General features: G+C 39.3%; 1 protein-coding gene across 1 annotated transcript in view; it reads left to right on the top strand.

Moving 5' to 3' along the window:
* Window positions 1-19,077, top strand: part of LOC132122760 (glutamate receptor ionotropic, kainate 4-like) — a 351,304-nt gene that overhangs the window by 275,739 nt on the left and 56,488 nt on the right. The window contains exons 9-11 of the mRNA XM_059533136.1: window positions 10,202-10,363; window positions 15,151-15,303; window positions 15,688-15,792. Of these exons, the coding sequence (XP_059389119.1) occupies window positions 10,202-10,363; window positions 15,151-15,303; window positions 15,688-15,792 (420 nt within the window). The remainder of the gene's footprint in view (window positions 1-10,201; window positions 10,364-15,150; window positions 15,304-15,687; window positions 15,793-19,077) is intronic.

Raw genomic sequence — 19,077 nt, 5'->3', positions numbered from 1 at the left:
GCCTTAGTTTTACCATCAGTTCAAGTCCGAAAGGGGAACAGAGTTATGTGACAGACACAGTGATTAAGCTTGTATGTGTTTGCACTGCAGTACACAAGCCACAGATGGTTAAGAAAGCTGACTCCATTGTGATGTGACCCTGTCTCTCTCTCTCACACACACATGCGAGTGCGCACACATACACACACACAAACACACACACACAATGTGCAAAACTCAGAACTGGAACAGTCAATAGCAAATTCTTAAACTAATAACAAAACGTACTTACAGTAGATGATTCAGGAGTGCCAGATTGTCGTAGCAAAGTCAGAATTACCTGCTCTCCTAGGTTCACAAAACGTGTTGATGTTCTGTTGTAACTTGTAAGTAATCTTTAAGATTCCTAAATGCATCTACAGTACTTTCGGAAGGCCTAGATTCACACAGCATCTCCCTGACATGGCTGCTTCAACACTAGCTGCGGTTACTGAAACCACAACTTCTTTCTTTGCATGGTCATTTGGGGCGGCATTACGCAAATATTTCCTCATAGTGACGTAGACACATGAGGGTGTGTTTGAATGAGCCATTTTAGGGGGGCGTGGCAGAGTCTTAACTTTGATAAAGAATATCTCTTTGGGTTTGAGACTTAAATCTTGCAACTTCAGCGATCTTATCTATGCACTCATCTATGCATCAGCTTGTAACACTCCAAAAAGAAAGGAAAACTTTAAATTGCATTATATGACACCTTTAAAGAATTTTAGTTTTAATCATAATATGTGTATATGGTGAGACTAAAATAGAAATTTGAATAAAACTTTTGATAGATGCTAGCAACTCAGGCGTTTTAGCTAAAGAAAAAAAATCATAACTTAAAAGACATATAGAACTGAGAAGAGAGAACGATTTTGGCACTTAAAGTGATGCACATTGATTTCATGTGATTTCAAAATCTCAAACATAAATTGCACATTTAACACAGTGCGAGTGTATCAGAGACTAATGCTGTAAAATAAAATATGATCTCAAATAATCTTAAATATGGTCTGTCTGCATTTCAGTAGTGAGAGCTTCATGACTGTCATATTGATTGTGAGATAAAGAGCTGTTCTGTCCAGTTGTGATTTAATCTCAGGTGTTGGACAGCATGCAAGACAGACCATTATTTCTGATGAAAGGTGAGGTGGAGCTGGTCCAGCTGCATTGAGAAGAGATTTGGAGTTAACAGCATGGGATCAATTACCGATCCCTGGGGGACCCCTGAGCTGGTTGGCTTCTGTTTTCATACAGCATACAGCCAGTATAGCAATATCCACCTCACTGTGAGAGGTAGACAAAACTAATAACCCCACACGAAACCCAATAGCAGAATAATTAGCTTTCCTGTTGTAATTTCTACTAGTTATATTTGCATAATTTTTTATGTGTTCCAGCTACTTTTGTAACACCTAACTATCACTGTCAGTTTCTCTCCACTGTTCACATGGAACATCTGTCAATGTATTAGTTTTGGCTTAACAAATGTGGGGAAGGTGTAAAATAACCATCTTGTGCTATGTGAGCTGTCTGTGAGCTGTCTGTGATGCTGAACGACAGCTCTGCTGTCGATTAGTGTCTTATTTGACAAAGAGACATATGCCAGACCAAGACTTTATTGCTTCAAGACACAATTTATCAGGATAAAATGGCATAAAGCCAGTGGTTTGCTCAAGATGGAGGTTAGACAAGGCAGTTCGCACTCAGAAACTTGATTTGTTGTGCCCAAAAAAAGCTACACCAATAATAATAAAGAGGTCAACACATCGGAGGACAGAGTTGGATATTCTGCCACTTCCTTCCTTAATATTTGTATTCTTTATTAAAATATATGAAAAAATAGTAGACTTTCAGCAAATTACTTGTAGGGCTGGAACTAATGATTATAATCAGTTAAGATAGATTTGAAAAGATTAATCGTATTTAGAGGGGTCATCCTTTTTCTTTGGAGTGAAACAAACTGTTTGTGCATAAAAAAGATCCCTAAAGTTGCAAAGACTAAAGTCTCAAACCCAAAGAGATATTCTTTATAAAAGTTAAGACTTGACCATGCCTTCTTAAAATGCCTTGTTTAAACACTCCCCACATGTCTACATCACTGTGTGGAAAGATTTGCATAAAACCGCCCAATTTTGTATTTTCATACAAAAAAGAACGTGTGACTTGATTCTGCTGTCTTTCGGTGTTGAAAGCGAAAATTCTTTGTTTGGCATTCCAAAGAGGACACAACTAGAAATCAGTGGTAAAGTTATATTTACACAGCACTGTTCCAGAACAGTTCAACCTAAATATTCAGATGTGAGCAACACATTTCACAGTATGTTTTCATATTAAAAGAATTTGCCACTGATGATTCAATTGAGAATTTTGAGCAGTGTAGAGTAGCGCTTGTTGTTTGTCGTTTCTCTGATCACAACTTGGTTTATGTTTATGTGGCATGATATCCAGACTCCACTGGATGCACAAATGCCTCATTTGTGAAGGGTGAGATTTGTGGGATTGGTGAGTGTGGCGAGTGGGGCGGGGCCGAGGGACGTGGGAACCAGGAGTGAGGCCAGCAATGATTGGGCAAATCAGTGACACCTGCGACCCACTGCCGGTTTCGAGTCCCACGTAGGAGATGGAAGGATATAAAACTGGAGCGACAACAGTGAAGGACGAGAGAGGACCAGGCCTGGGCTTTTAGTTGTGTTTGGTTTTATTTGAGCGCACCAGTCGTCCGTGAGGGGCTGGTGCGCTGTTTTGTGTTTATTTTGTATTATTAAAATGTTGTTTGATTGTCCGCCAGTTCCCGCCTCCTTCTTCCGGATGAATAGGAAGTTTTAATTCATTACAGTGGTGCCGAAGCCCGGGAGAAGGAGGGACGCGCATGCTGAAGATCCCTCGCCGCTGTGGTGAATCCGCGGTGCCATCGAGCAGGCGAGGAGGATGCCGCCATGGACGCTCGAGGCGGTGGACTGGAGCGAGTTGCCGGGGATGGGCGAGCTCGCTGCCGACCGCCCACGATATGGAGGGACGGCTGCCGTCCGTGAGGGAGCGGAGGAGTCGGCGCCGTTCGCCAGGGGGCCGGAGCCTGCTGCCTCCGTGAAGGAATCCGGAAGAGCAGGGAACGGGGGACTCCTGCCGGCTGCCCAAAACCGGAGGAGCCGTCGCCGTCCACCAGGCGGCGGAGGAGTGTCGTGCCGTCCGCCGAGGGCCGTCCAGTGCCACCGCCAGGCACCGCGGAGGAGATCACCCAGCCGGTGGAGGGCCGAGCAGCAGTGCGTCTGGGAACCGGAATTTTATTTATTTGTAATTTTTTTTCTCCTCTCTCCCCTCTCTCGTCTCTGTCGCTCCTCCTGCCATCTCCTTTTCTCTCGCCTCGCCTGTCCTACCCCCAGGTTCCCGCAGGTCCCCGTGAGCGGTCCCACCCGGAGGGAGGGGGGGGTGGGGGTGTAGAGCGCAGTCTCAGGAGTACCCCCCGGCCTGCGAGGGGCGATGGGGGTATGTGACGAGTGGGGCGGGGCCGAGTGACGTGGGAGCGAGGCCGGTGGAGTGATTGGAGATGAACTACACCTATTCGACCCGCCGGTCTCGAGGCCCACGGAGGAGATGGAAGGATATAAAACTGGAGCGACGACAGTGAAGGACGAGAGAGGACCAGGCCTGGGCTTTTAGTTGTGTTTATGTTTTTATTTTGTGCGCATCAGTCGTCCGTGAGGGGCTGGTGCGCTGTTTTGTGTTTATTTTTCATTATTAAAATGTTATTTGATTGTCCGCCGGTTCCCGCCTCCTTCTTCCGGATGAATAGGAAGTTTTATATCATTACAGTGAGCTTTGTAGAATTCAACGCGTATCAGAAAGGTGGGACATAGAGGAGCAACAATAATGTACAGTATGTGGAAAATAATGTTTTTTGAAACTTCATCCACATAAACACATTGCATTACACCAAATACACAATGTCATATTAAATATATTATATACATGTCTTTAACAATGTCATATGTCCCCTTTAAAATAAATAAATAATGTATGTTAATGAATAGCCTAACTGTTCTACTTCCTGCCCAATATCATTCTCCAATGTGTGAACTGAAGGCTATAAAAACAGATATTCAGAGTAAAAAAAAAAGAAATAAATAAATTCACAAGTTGTTATTAAAACAAAGATTATTTTAGTATGTATTATTGGAGTATGCACTGTTATTTTATTATGTTTTATTGGTGTATGCATTGCTTTTATTCATCGTTTGCTCTTTTTTTATGCAACAGCTCATACAAATGGCATAGACTCATCTAATTGATAATTAATTTGTTATCAGTTGTTTTCATTATTAATCATTTCGTTTTTGCGGACTTGAGACAGAGATGTCACACTCTGACTCTGTAACTATCAAAAGTATGATGTGGGCAGGTGAGTGACAAGATAGCTGTTTGGCCTCTAGAGACTGATAAGAACATCCCAAGGGCTACTCAAAGTGATACTTCCAGGATTATTTCCCTCAATTTAGACAGATCACCTTTTCCCTGAAACCTTGACTCATTTCCTCGTTCACACAAACATACACACATACAAACTAATTTGCACAAAGGTATACATGCATTTTTCAGAGTGCTGACATAATATAAGTGGTTATGCATTCTGTTACTATACCTCAGAGCTTGTTCATGCTATCAGAGGTCATTCATTTGTCATTTGTAATAATTTAAACCACACAATGCAATTTTGTTTCCTGTACAGGTTGGAATTTTAAACTAGTGCCAACAGTGTATGCAGTATTTATGAAGACGCCTGTGGACACTAGATTAATCAAGTGCACTAGATTATTCTGTCGGTAGTGTAATATGTTTTGTGTCAGATGAACTGTTGTTGTAGGCCTATAATTTTGTGAGGAGTAAAAATTTAAGCTTATGTGGAGTACTCCATCATTTTGAGTTTTAAGACGCAATGAACTGTTTGTAGAAAATAGTGATTATAAGAGAAATAAGACATATATATTAAATATAAGAGTGTGTGTGTGTGTGTGTGTGTGTGTGTGTGTGTGTGTGTGTGTGTGTGTGTGTGTGTGTGTGTGTGTGTGTGTGTGTGTGTGTGTCATTTGGTCATCTCATATTTGATAAAACAATTTCTTCCACTTCAAACGGCAGCATGGAGCACACATAAAATTATCTCGTCTGCTTTAGTTGTAGCATGAAACTTAAAGTCAGCATGAAAGGAAAATTAATTCTGTGCTTTTTCCAAATGCTTCTCTCTTTGGTTTCCAAGAGATTTCCAATCATTTAGTCCACTTCAAACACCACTTTACACCTCTTCTAGTCAGTTGGCTTCTTCTGAATTTTGCCATAGATGTAAGTCACATTGCAATATTCCATGGGTTAGAACATATATATATCCCACATAGATTTGTTGTGAATGTCAGAATGTGAATCCAATCTCCCAGTCTAAGCAATGAGATGACTGCAAAACACAGGCTCACACATAGTAATCCTATCACATGTCCAGCCATCTAGTGTGTGAGAGCGAAAGAGATGGAGAAAGAGAGGGAGAACTCTTTCCACAATGTACTCAGCACTGTCAACAACTATAATCATTAGCAGTCAGCAGGGATCCCTCTCTTTGATTCATGGCATGAATTTACATGCCAGTTAATACAAGTGTATTACAAGCATTCCCTCTCACAAGATTTGGTATTTAAGTGCCTTTTTCTTGGGTTTTTCTTTGAACCTTAGCCATCACAAAGTCAGTTTGTGCTGCAAATGGAGTGTATATTCACCAAAAATCTGAAGAATTTGTCTTATGTATGGGCTTAAAAAATATGATTAGAAATGTTATTTTGTATTATTCATCAGTGCTCAGTTTATTTGATTGAGCAGGTGCAGTAGTGAGCGAACAAACCACCATGTCAATAATACTATGCATCAGTGAGTAAATCTCTGAATGAATGAGTGATTCAGTGAGTGAAAGACACTATCTGTCTCCTCTTGTCAGACAGAAATCTGTTTTATTCTCTCTTGGTACTTTTCCACCAACACCAGGAAGGATGTTCACAGCAAGCAACTCTGAACATCCCAACACCAGCATCTTCTACATAATGACACAGCACCTCACTAGAAATCAATTAACACCCACAACGAACACCTAAATATTGGTTTCATCGCGCCCACAATTTGATTATAGCACATTAAGTGAGTCACGTAATAGTTGAGATTGGACTCAAGTTCATCTGAAATCGCTTCCTTTTTGAGTAGGCACTTCTTTTGAATAATTAATTACTTTGCGGCCATTTAAAAAGTAATTAAACACTACAATCACAACACTCATCTAAGTTGGGTAAACTTTTATTGTGGTGAATATGAACTATAACTATAACATATCACTTTTACATTCCCATTTGCTCTAATAGCAAAAGAAAAATTCACTTAAGAAAAGAGGGGGAAATTATGCTGGTAAGGAGAGAGAAAGAATTTGCAGTCACTCCCTCAGCTGTTATATTGTGATGGGAAAAATGAAGCTTTTTGAAACTTTTAATTCGACACTTTGCAAGGAGCTTGTTTGACATGCGAGCTGACCAATCATGACACCAAATCAGATGCAAAGTGTCAGTTGAACAATTTGCATTGCAAAATTATTCAGTATTTCTATATTTTGGAAATGTGTTAATCAGACCAATAAGAGAATAATACCTATAATCCTTCCTTTATATTATACAAATGTGTCATTTAACATTTTTTAACTGATTGGAGATCAGGTAGAACCCATATAGACATGGGTTCAAAGAGATCACCCCTAACGACAAACAACCAAAATTTCTAAGCATTTCAAAGGTTATGATATAACTAAGACTCACTTTAATGAAATCTTGTGACTGGCAGTTTGATATACAGTCTGAATCACTGGCTCGAAATATATGATTTGCAAAGGTTTGGAAGCATCATGAAAGTGCCCAGCATTAGCTGTATTAGAAACGCTCATGCAACAGCATTAACTGGTTTTCTGTAGTTTAATGCCAAGGTAATATAATACCAAGTACAGTGTTTTAATGTACATAAATGTTTTTTTTTATATATATATATATATATATATATAAAAATTATGAAAATGTAAATGAAATTTGTTTTCACGACCATTGTTTGAGCAGTCCAGAGTAGTAGTCATCCTGGTACTTTTCATCTGCTGTTTTATAAATAATGTGAATTTGGACATTCTACATAGTACATTTTCCATCTCCTGTATAGTAGGGAAGTGTGCATATTTTGGATACCGCCAAAGAGTTACTTTTAATTTATTAGTTTGCATTTTTTTGTTTATTTCTATTTATACTCTGAACCTGTGGGAATGCCTTTATTTGTCATGATGAATATTATATTGTCAGATTTTGTCCTCTTTAGATTGTCAGTTAAATAAACATATAATGTCTTTGGAGGTTGAAATCAGTTCAGGTGCCAGACCTGTTCGGACCCTCTACTGTTTTACCACCTATCGAGGTTTAGCATTTCTTCCGGGAGCTCATTATTCCAAACACTGTTTGGCTGTACTACTACAAACAATATGCATGTGTGCTTTCTCGTATGTGTGTGAGAGAGTCCGCCAGCGGTGAAGCAGCAAGCTGGCCCGGGTTCTGCTTTTCTGATTGATCTTCAGGTGACAGGCTGTGTCAGGGGGGCTCATCGCCAGCCTGTCAGTGCCTGACCTTTCTTCCCTCCCCTCTATCCAGTCTCTTACCTTCCTCTCTCTCTTTCTTGTCCTCTCTTCTTGTCTCTCTTCAGTCAACCTGCCAGAGATCAGGAGCAGCTGCTGTCCCAGGGGTCCAACAGTCTCCTAGATGCTTCTTCTCATACGCTGGTCAAACAGTTGAAGAACTGTTTGTGTGTTTGGTTTTTATGTGATTTGTGGTATTTTGGCACAAAAACCGTCTTGTTCAGTGACCACTTGCAGTCCAGTTTAGCCAGGTGTGCTGTAGTAGCGCTGCACTGTGAGAATTTTAAATAAAATCTTCTTTTTTTTTTTCAGAACAAACACGCCTCCTTACTATGCAAATTAGGCTTATTTAGGTTATGCCTTAGTCACCAAAGTCATTGCTATTTGCCTTGTGGGTATAACATTGTGCTACACTGAATTAAAATATAATTTTGTGTTCATTTTCTATTGGTTGTGGCAGCAGTTATTGATGAAGGCAGTATTTTATTTTTATACCTTACATTTTTTAGTACATTCAATTCACTTCTATTAGTGGGCAGTTCATTTTTAGTAAATGCTGAAGTGTCTGCTCAATCACACTTGCACACTCCACGTGTGCTGCGGGACATTCGGTGACCATTTTGTGTCGTGTATGAGTGGTACAAAGTGGGCCACAGTTAATGACTGGCTCATTTCCACTGTCTCTGTTTTAATGAAGTATTAACATGTGCTCTGAGAGTAATTACAGGTCCGTTCCCGTCGGGCTTGTCGGACTATAGCAGGGAGTACAGATGGAGGAAGGGTCACTGTTCGCACACTCTAATATGCTAATCAATATGAGTCCATTTACAATAAAAAATTATATACAAAGCCATATCAGCAGGATTATGATTTGGCAGCAGCATTACTCTGATGTTTTGTTTGTTTGTTTGTTTACGCCAGCAACAGATTGTAGCTTGCGGGTTCTAATATATGAAATATGTCTCAAAATTGTTTGCTAGTGAAAAGTGTTTCATCATTTGCTCTTTTTAATTTAGTTTAAAGTTTGAGACTTTGCAGTGAGTGTGGGAAATTTAAATGAAAGGTTTTAATGCTGGAGGGGGTATATTTACATAATTTGCTTGATTTTGTTGTTGTAGGGTTTCTTATTTTATTTTTTTTATGGAATTAGCCTTGCATCTCTCACCAGGACTATCTGAGCATGTTTTGATGTTGTTTTGCAGCATTGTGTTGTCATCATAACAGGAGGCAGGCCTTTATTCAAATCAAAAGCTGACATGGTCCTTCTTTAGTGAATCAGAGAGGCCGCTCTATCTACAGGAAGATTCAGCGGTCTCTTTCCCTCTGGTTTCCTCTGAAAAAAAAACTGTCTGTTGAAGCTCTGCAGTGCATTTTTGTCTCCGCACTCCCATAACACTGCGCTCCTTTCCTTTTCTTCCTGTCCTCTTGGCAGAGGCTTTAATCCTATGCGGTGTGCGCTAACCTGGCCCGAGTGGCTGTCCTCATCTGGCTTTGTGTTTGTAATGAGAGGACAAGATTGTGTTGTCTTTGATCTGAGGTGCTTCAGTCTTACTGCATACTACCTCATGTAAGCCTGGGGATTTGCTGCTGTGTGTGTCAGGATCATTTGCTGACCCCTCTTCCCCACATGGCTTCAACACACTTCCTGATCTTATATTCTCTCTCTTTTTTTTTTACTCTTATTTAGTCTCACCTCATCTCATTCTCAGTCTTTTTCACTTCTCTTTACATTTTATCATCATGTGTCTTCTTGTCTCAACTCTTTGTCTTTTCTATTAAATAAGACAAGATACGAGACAAGTTGAGACAAAAAGATCATTCTGTCACATATTCTCTTCTAGTCTGTGAATTTATCTCATTATTTTTCAGCCTGTCACATGTAGTGTCATCTCATTTTATCTTGTTATTTCTCATCCAATTTTCTTTTCCCCCGAGAAAAGTCTCAATTTATCCTGTCTCTTCTCATCATGTCTTTTCTTGTCTCATTTCTTCTCCCCTTGCCTCTTTTATCTTCTCACGTCATCTCATTTTATCAGTGTCATGGGTCCAGCACTATAACTCCTCTTTCTCTTCACATCATCAGTGTCCCTTGAGCCTGTGACTGTGACAGTCATAGACTGTAATAGTGTCAGCAGGAACTGCAGGGACATTGCTATTAACCTTCTGCAGATGTACTGCACGTGCCGGGACGCAGACTGACAACACTGCGGACCTTTTTTCACCGGCTTCCGCATGATCTCCAAAGTGCTCCTAATGGGATCTGAAGCACAATAGCTGCTGGGATTTGCTCTCCTAAGCATTAACTTTTGCTGAATTTAATTACTTGGCCCAGGAATTGGCAGAATAACCTCAGTGCTTGTTAATGAGCTTGACGATATTGTTTTACTTCCTATGGGCATCATTAGGTTGTTTAGAATCGACAAGGGATCTGAGCTTGGCATCTTGATAAGTAGCACTCATATTGGTGAATTAACTCGAACGTTTTCTCTTCCCTTGCAGGAATTCTCTTTGCTACGATTGGACGATTTAGCTGATCAGCGAGTCAACATCGTCGGGTTTTCAGTCTTCAACAGAACACATCCTTTCTTTCAGGACTTCGTCCTCAGCCTCAATCGATCCTGGCAGGAGAATTGTGATCATGCTCCTTTTGCAGGAACACCAGTAAGGCTAAAGTAACTCTTAGTTAAAGTTATTTGTTAAAGGTTTAGTTCACCCAGATAGCAAAATTATGTAATTAATAACTTACCCTCATGTTGTTCCAAACCCGTGAGACCTTCGTTTATCTTTGGAACACAGTTTAAGATATTTTAGATTTAGTCCGAGAGCTCTCAGTCCCTCCATTGAAGCTGTGTTTACGGTATACTGTCCATGTCCAGAAGGGTAAGAAAAACATCATCAAAGTAGTCCATGTGACATCAGAGGGTCAGTTAGAATTTTTTGAAGCATCGAAAATACATTTTGGTCCAAAAATAGCAAAAACGACGACTTTATTCAGCATTGTGTTCTCTTCCGTGTCTGTTGTGTGAGAGAGATTTTGGTCCATCTCTTCTCTCACCTCTTAAGGTGTCTCTTCCAATCAGCGATAAGTATGTCATTCTCAAAGTATACCTACCTTTTCCGTTTTGTATGAATTGTCGTTGTGTTTTCTGAATTGTCGTTGTGTTTTCTGAATTGTCGTTGTGTTTTCTGAATTGTTATTTTGTTTTCTGAATTGTCTTTGTGTTTTCTGAATTGTCGTTGTGTTTTCTGAATTGTCGTTGTGTTTTCTGAATTGTTATTTTGTTTTCTGAATTGTCGTTGTGTTTTCTGAATTGTCGTTGTGTTTTCTGAATTGTTATTTTGTTTTTTGGATTTGTTATTTTGTTTTTGTAATTGTGATTTGTTTTGCACTTCTCGGCCACCGTAGGTTCGCGAACGAATCATTCAGTTCACCAAATCGAACTGAATCTTTTAAACGGTTCGCATCTCTAATACACATTAATCCACAAATGACTTAACCTGTTAACTTTTTTAATGTGGCTGACACTCCCTCTGAGTTCAAACAAACCAATATCCTTGAGTAATTCATGCACTCAAACAGTACACTGACTGAACTGCTGTGAAGAGAGAACTGAAGATGAACACCGAGCCGAGCCAGATAACAAACAAAAGACTGACTCGTTCACGAGTCAAGAACCGGTTGCATCGGTTTTCGGATCACCAGTAGTTCTTTCGGACAGTTCGATTCAATAAACCGGTTGAAGAAAACGGTTCACCTGTTCTTTTGCACTCGACGTAATGGCGTCATTTGCGATGATTGCCCTTGATTCAAGCCTTCGGTTTACCCGCACTCATAACACTAGCACAGAATCAGTTCAGAATCAATCACCAAAAAAGAATCAGTTCGGTTCAGGCGCTCTGTGTGTCGGTCTGCTCCACGCTGAATCACACATGCGCAGTATCATCAGCTCCTCGATTCTTCTTATCTGGCTCGGCTCGGTGTTCATCTTCAGTTCTCTCTTCACAGCAGTTCAGTCAGTGTACTGTTGGAGTACATGAATTACTCCGGGATATTGGTTTGTTTGAACTCAGAGGGAGTGTCAGCCACATTAAAAAAGTTAACAGCTTAAGTCATTTGTGGATAAATGCATATTAGAGATGCGAACCGTTTAAAACGATTCAGTTCGATTTGGTGAACTGAATGATTCGTTCGCGAACCGGATATCCAGACTGCTTTGTTTTGAACTCTCTCACACAACAGACAGGGAAGAGAACACAATGCTGAATAAAGTCGTTGTTTTTGCTATTTTTGGACCAAAATGTATTTTCAATGCTTCAAAAAATTCTAACTGACCATCTGATGTCACATGGACTACTTTGATGATGTTTTTCTTACCTTTCTGGACATGGACAGTATACCGTAAACACAGCTTCAATGGAGGGACTGAGAGCTCTCGGACTAAATCTAAAATATCTTAAACTGTGTTCCAAAGATTAACGGAGGTCTCACGGGTTTGAAACAACATAAGGGTAAGTTATTAATTACATAATTTTGCTATCTGGGTGAACTAACCCTTTAATGCTGAATATGCATGACTGAGTTAAAGAGACAGTTCACGCCAAAATGAAATCATTTACTTTCTTTCATGAAACAAAAAAGGAGACAGAAAGTCCAAGCAGCCTATTTCCATGTCATGGTTTGTAAGAACAAAAAAAAAACATCATAAAAGTAGCCATATATTCATTGTAGGTTGCATTCATTTTTTTTATTTTATTTTATTTTATTTTTTTTGCTTATTAGAGCTTGCCATCATAAATTCAGTTTCATTTTATGGTAAAGAGCAACTTGGACCTTCATCCTAAAATGTTATTTGAGCTTTTACTGACAAATGAGAGGTGTAACAACACGAGAGTATCTAAATGATGACAACATTTTAATTTTGGGTGAACTATACTTTAAAAATTGTCCCTTTTCATGTTTATGTCAGTGTTCCAAAATAAGTTATTTATTTGTAACTCAGTGATGCTGTGCTAATTAATTTGGAGGAGCCTATTACCCATGTCCCCTTGCTTACCTTGAAGTCGAGGCTATGGCTGTATAATTCATCACACAAAGTTACATACTTACCCTGAGGAATACACGCACCCTGCATGTTCATGTCAGCAGTTATTTCCAATACTTTGGAAATGAAAACATCTGAATAATGAATTATTCCTGATCTTAGTCCCAGTCTGTACTCCATCAAACATCCAGGGAAGCTAAAAAAAAAAACAAACAAACATCAAAGATCGGGTGGTAATGCATTTCTTTATCTGATGTATGCAAGTGAGTCATAATAATTACTTATAAATTTCTGTATTCCAGTTAAAGCTGAAGAGGAAAGTCTTGCATTTCTCATTTAATTAGGTCTAATCTTTAATTAATTAGAAGATGATTTGTAGTCTGGCAGACAGATAAGAGAGAGAACAGGTCTAAACCCCGCAGTGAGCCTCAGCTCTGTGTTACGCACTGGCCTAGAAATGCAAAGCCTTAAAAACTAGCTTAGCCCAATTGGTTTGATATAGGAGACACTAACTGAACAGATATTTAAGCCCTGGACTTTATTAGCTAAAGACTAGACTGGCTAGTCTGTGCAGAGATTAACCAGCAGACCTGCATATCTGTCTCAGTCAGCAGCACACACACATTGTCATTATACATTCGCCTAATGAGTGCAGCCATGACATTTCCCTGAATGTGACCAGAATAGTTAGACTGTGTGTGTGTGTGTGTGTGTGTGTGTGTTTGTGTGTGTGTGTGTGTGTGTGTGTGTGTGTGTGTGTGTGTGTGTGTGTGTGTGTGTGTGTGTGTGTTTCTTTAGAAAGGAGAGAAACATAAGCAACAAAATTTACACAGACTGCAAATTTAATCACAAACACATTCAATCTTCCCTCACTACACATGCACACACACATCTCCACCTCCTCTAAGCTGCTGCGCTGTTCCATAATGCAGCATAACATATCCTCATTACAGAAAGCTTTAGCACCGTAATGGATGTCAGAAGAAAAGGAAACTCCACAGCCTTTGCTGCAGTGCATTAGCACGCCATCTGATGTAATTAAATTGGTCAGTAATTCAGTTCCATGGGCTGAGGGGGCAAAGGAAGTGGTAGTTGTATCACAATGATCAACGATGAAATGTCTGAATGATTTAATGATGTTCTACATGCCAAATGCATGCAAACACCCAAACATCCCCTTCCACGTGCTTTTTTGAGCATTTAATTTTACAACCGCAGAGCTATATATATATATATATATATATATATATATATATATATATATATATATATATACATATATATATAAATTGTCTAAAGAAGTATTTTGGTTTCCATAAAGTGTCAAGCAGCAGCAAAATTGCTTTCAACAGTAATTATTAGAAATGTTTCTAGAGCACCAATTAGAATTGCCCGCATATTTGAGTCCAAAATGATGACGTGAAACTGAAGACTGGAGTGATGGTTGCTCTAAATTAGGCTTTGCCTTCACGAGAATTAATTACATTTAAAAAAAATTTTTTTTTAAATAGAAACCAAAATTTTTTTTCTTTTCACAGTTTTACAATTATTTTAAATTGTAATAATGTTTCACAAGATTAATGTTTTTACTGTATTTCTGATCAAATAAATGCAGTCTTGATGAGCATAAGAAACTTAAAAACATTAAAGAAATCTTAGTGACCCCAGCGGTTTGAATAAATATGAAATATTACAGACTTTTTATTAAATATTTAATTTTCATGAAATTCATTTCGTTTATTTAATTATTGAAAATATTTTTAATTAAAAACTGTTTTATGGTCTGTAGTATTTTTGGTATATTTTCTAGCGAGTTTATGAGTTTTATTTACATTGATAAATAGATAGTTATTGGTCCTCAGAGACTATATTAATTTTCAAAGAGGGTGCGTATATAAAACCAAAACGGCTGATTACAATATTATCAAAAACAGTCACATCACATCAGAACACAAATGCATAAGCGTAAGATGATAGTTGATGTGTTTAAAACATGTATAGCTATAAAATCTAAATTCTTTCTATACTTAGTCTTCCTACACATATGTGATCTATACCTATGGCCAGATGGAAGGGGAATAAAAAACTGATGGATTGGGTGATCTGGATCATTTAGAATTGTATGTGTACAGCTATACATTTTTGCCAGTAAATCCCTTCGGATAAAAGCATCTGCTAAATACATATTTATTTGTATGGCTAAATATCCAAACATGCTCATTTAAAACTTGTTAACATACTTTTGGCCATGACGTGTATCTGTTTCAGTTAGCGGCCAGTCCAGTTGTACTGCTTTCTGTTTGCTCGACCTACATGTTTACTCTTATGTGTGTGTGTGTGTGTGTGTGTGTGTGTGTGTGTGTGTGTGTGTGTGTGTGTGTGTGTGTGTGTGTGTGTGTGTTCCAGCTTTCGTCAGCGCTGCTGTTTGATGCGGTACACACGGTGGTGGCAGCCGTGCAGGAGCTGAACCGTAGCCAGAACGTAGGAGCCACTCAGCTCTCCTGCAAGTCCTCTAAGATCTGGGAGCACGGCACAAGTCTGATGAACTACCTGAGGATGGTAAGAACCACAGGGAGAGCCCACGAACTGCCAATCATCTCGCCTGCTGCCGTTGCAGACTCATTCATCATTTAGTTTTTGCTCTCTGTTCCACTGCAGCCCACAAACCTTCATCAGAACTGCAGCCTTCAGCAGAATCTGTGAAACCGAGACACTGTGTCTTACTCAGCCATTAAAGATTAAAGACCATCAGCTTGTCATTACCACATCATCTTATGCATGACATTCGGCAATCTATAGCCGCTTCCAGCATTGTGTGAATGCATCCAGTGAGGAGCTCTGCCATCCACATAGCTCTATAAATCAATACAGCACTGAAAGCTTGTGTGGCTGTGATCACACGATACCCAAGGCGTTGACGTGTCTCTCTCTCTCTCCGGATAGGTAGAGTTGGAAGGTCTAACAGGCCACATTGAGTTCAACAGCAAAGGCCAGCGCTCGAACTATGCCCTCCGGATCATGCAGAACAGCAGGGATGGCCTAAGGCAGGTAAAGTAACTCCCGGCCACACCAGCCTATCAGGCAGAGGTTAAAACTCTCCTTTATCTGTGTTTATGCTTCTTTCTGCCAGGAACTAAATGAGATTTCCTGGCCACGGTTGCACAGATGTGATGTAAAGGTGTAGAAATCCTCTAAAAGCACGTTGTTTTTTTTCCCCAATCCTTAATCAGAACACTTGATCGGAAAAGTGTAGCCCGAAATCTAAATTCTGTCATCATTTACTCACCCTTAAGTTGCTCCAAACCTTTGTGATAGGGGTGTGACGAGACACTTATCCCACATTAATTTGTTTATGTTTTTTTGAAGGCCTTCTCAGATTATTATGCTCCAAAGTTGTTTTGGATGTCCACATACCATTTCATGTAGTTTCATGTAGTTTTGAGTTGCAGTCACCCGATGGCATTCTCATGATATTTGGAGAGTCATCAAAAAAGGTTGGAATAAGCAAGACATTTTAATTCATAAAGGAAGATTATAAAATAATCATCTTAAAATATATTCTTATTGAAGATGTACCCAGTCTTTGCCCAGAAAAAAAAAATCCAAACAAGAACTAACTGACCAAGACCGAAAAGGTTAAAACATTTTTTGTCCACTTTTAAAACAGAATTTGAGAACATTGTTATAATGTGCTCTTCTTTTTCATGGCCTTCTATTTTTTTCTTTTTTTTTTTTTTTCAAAGATAGCAACACGCAATACTTTTTAATTCACAAAGAAAGACAATAAAAGAGTCAGCTTAAAAGATTGAAACTGGGAAAAGGAGATTCTCTAAAGGACTGCTTGGCAAAGAAAGGTTCGAAGTGTTGTTTGTCCACTATTGAAATAGTGTTTGAGAGCATTGTGGCTGTGTGCTGTTCTTTTGTTCATTTTTGAGTAATAGAATTACTCAGAATAAAAAATGACTCATAGTGTTGTCATAGAATAAAAATTTCTATCCGTTTTCACACACTGACAAATCTGAAGTTAAGTGAGTTTTCTTTCTTTGCCCCAAGCTGCATCCAACAGCATATTATGAGCACTTTCCAACTTAAAACAGCCATTTAGGATAAACCGAGTTGACAGCTGACTGTTGTTAGCATAGGCTGTTTCTGTATATGACGACCAGAGAGAGCAGAAGGGTAGCGCTGTCAAACAGCAGCCTAGTTTCTGAGTGACACCGCATTTCTACAGCATTGTGACTGTCACCTTGTGTCACTCACATACACCTTTTTTATTGCTCTTTTAACCTTTTGAAAGACTGTCAACTTTTTCCATCGACTGCCCTCATATTGTGTTCTCTGTGATTCGTGATGGACAGATGGACAGTCGAAGGCCACTTTGTTCACTATCCCAGTCATAACAGTAGAGACTGGACTGACAGCTGGTGCTTGCGCCCAACCTTATTATTTTCCCAAAGACGTCACTGTTTTTTCTAGAGAGTAATATCTGCTGTCTCAATTTGATGTAATGCATCTGTCGCTTCCCCAGCCTGGTCCTTTCAGCGCTGCTGTGCGGTCCAGCTGGACAGCAAAGTTCATGAGAATGTCACCTCGCTGTCCTAACGTAGCTCCCCTCTGCACATCATTTTCTGTATTTGTTGTGCGCTTGTTGTTGTAAAAGACTGAAAATTCTGGCAGAGCTCACAGTGTCTCTTTCCTTAATGATAGACATTCACCCACAAATCCAAGCAGAGGCTATTTTCATTTAATGAGTATGAGTGTGAAAAATACAGCGGCTGGGTTTGGAATGAATACTGGTGTTCTGCATAGTTCTCACTTTATACTGCTTTTTTGAATTGTGTGTTAAACCCTGCATCATGCTATGACAGTAGTATGATACTGAGCTGTCACATGACCTCAAATTATCCCCGTATTTAAACCTGTGTGACTTACTTGGAATATAGAACATAGTAAAAAATATTTTGAAAAATCTCACTGTGATTTTAAGTGTTTTTTTATTATTATTTTTTATTTTATTTTATTTTTTAAGTAGACAATTTGCAATTACCATTTTTGGGTCACCTATACCTTTAAGGTTGTTGCATTTCAGTTTCAGAAAATGCCTTCCCTTTTGGAAGTTTGATAAAATAATGACACAGGAAATTACATTGACATTATTTCTGATTCATCCATCACTCTGGAGATGGAAGGTCAAGTCAAGTATTGCATTATGGGATATATTATTCTGTGCAGTGTGTGTTGTGTTGTACTTTTGTATATTGCACATTTTGGCAAAAGTCATGTAGGTATAAATTAGCATACTGCACACTGCATGGATAATAAGAGTAGTATGATATTCCAAGCATAAGCAATAGCCAGGTACTTGGAATGATTTTACTTTAAGACAATATACCCGAATTTTGGATCTTTACTGATGGAGCTGTGCGAATACCTAAGATGATAAAGGTTGGGAAACACTGTGTTAATTAACATAAATATAAGTGAATGCTAACATCCATGAGACCATTATACGATTGTTTTTGTGTGATTTATGATGTCAGTACACTGAGACATTTAAAGCAGAACGCTCCCTCAATGCGTTGTCTCAGATTAGCAGCTATTAGAGCTATACGGATGCCTTGGCAACAAATCTTGAGTGAAGCTGCCAGGCTTTATACAAAGACGTGTGCACACATCCACGAATGTGTATGCTTTCTATTTCCACATCATATACTGACGGATGTTTGAGGCTCATAGCCGTTTCAGAGTCTACATTAGCACACTGCCTACTGGGAATCCATGCATGAATCTTCCCAGAGACACTGGACAAACAGAAAAAAGATGGAGCATTGTGGCTAAAAGCAGAAAGAGACTGAAAGTAGTACAGCACTGAGAGTTTCCTGGACCACTTGGCAGAGCTTATCCTACCAAGTGGGCATTGGACAGATTGGCACACATGTGCACATACGGTTCCCTCCTGGAAGCTGGTATGGAGGAAGGGAAGGAAGGTGGGCATATTACCCAGACCAGCACACATTATTGGCACTTCTAAATTGAATTTCTCACATATAAGAACTGTACCACAATCAACCGGCACTGCGATTTCACATCAGTTTCAGCTTGAAAGATGAATATCAAACCCAGCTGGGATGACACGATGGCTGCACTGCTTTTCATGCAGGTGTCATTATACTAAGCATGGTTCTAGCAGAAAGCCAGTCCTATCCGTGCGACATTGCTTAAGGTAGATTGGTTAATGAGAGCTTATATAACATTTCAGCACTTCGCTGATTATTTTACACACTGCCAACACTCTCCAAGATGTAACTGAGGAAGTTTTGGAACATGGACGGA

This window comes from Carassius carassius, chromosome 41 (genome assembly GCF_963082965.1).
Source record: "Carassius carassius chromosome 41, fCarCar2.1, whole genome shotgun sequence".
Taxonomy (NCBI): Eukaryota; Metazoa; Chordata; class Actinopteri; order Cypriniformes; family Cyprinidae; genus Carassius; species Carassius carassius.
The sequence above is the reverse complement of the archived record's forward strand: the minus strand, read 5'-3'. Positions and strand labels throughout refer to the sequence as shown.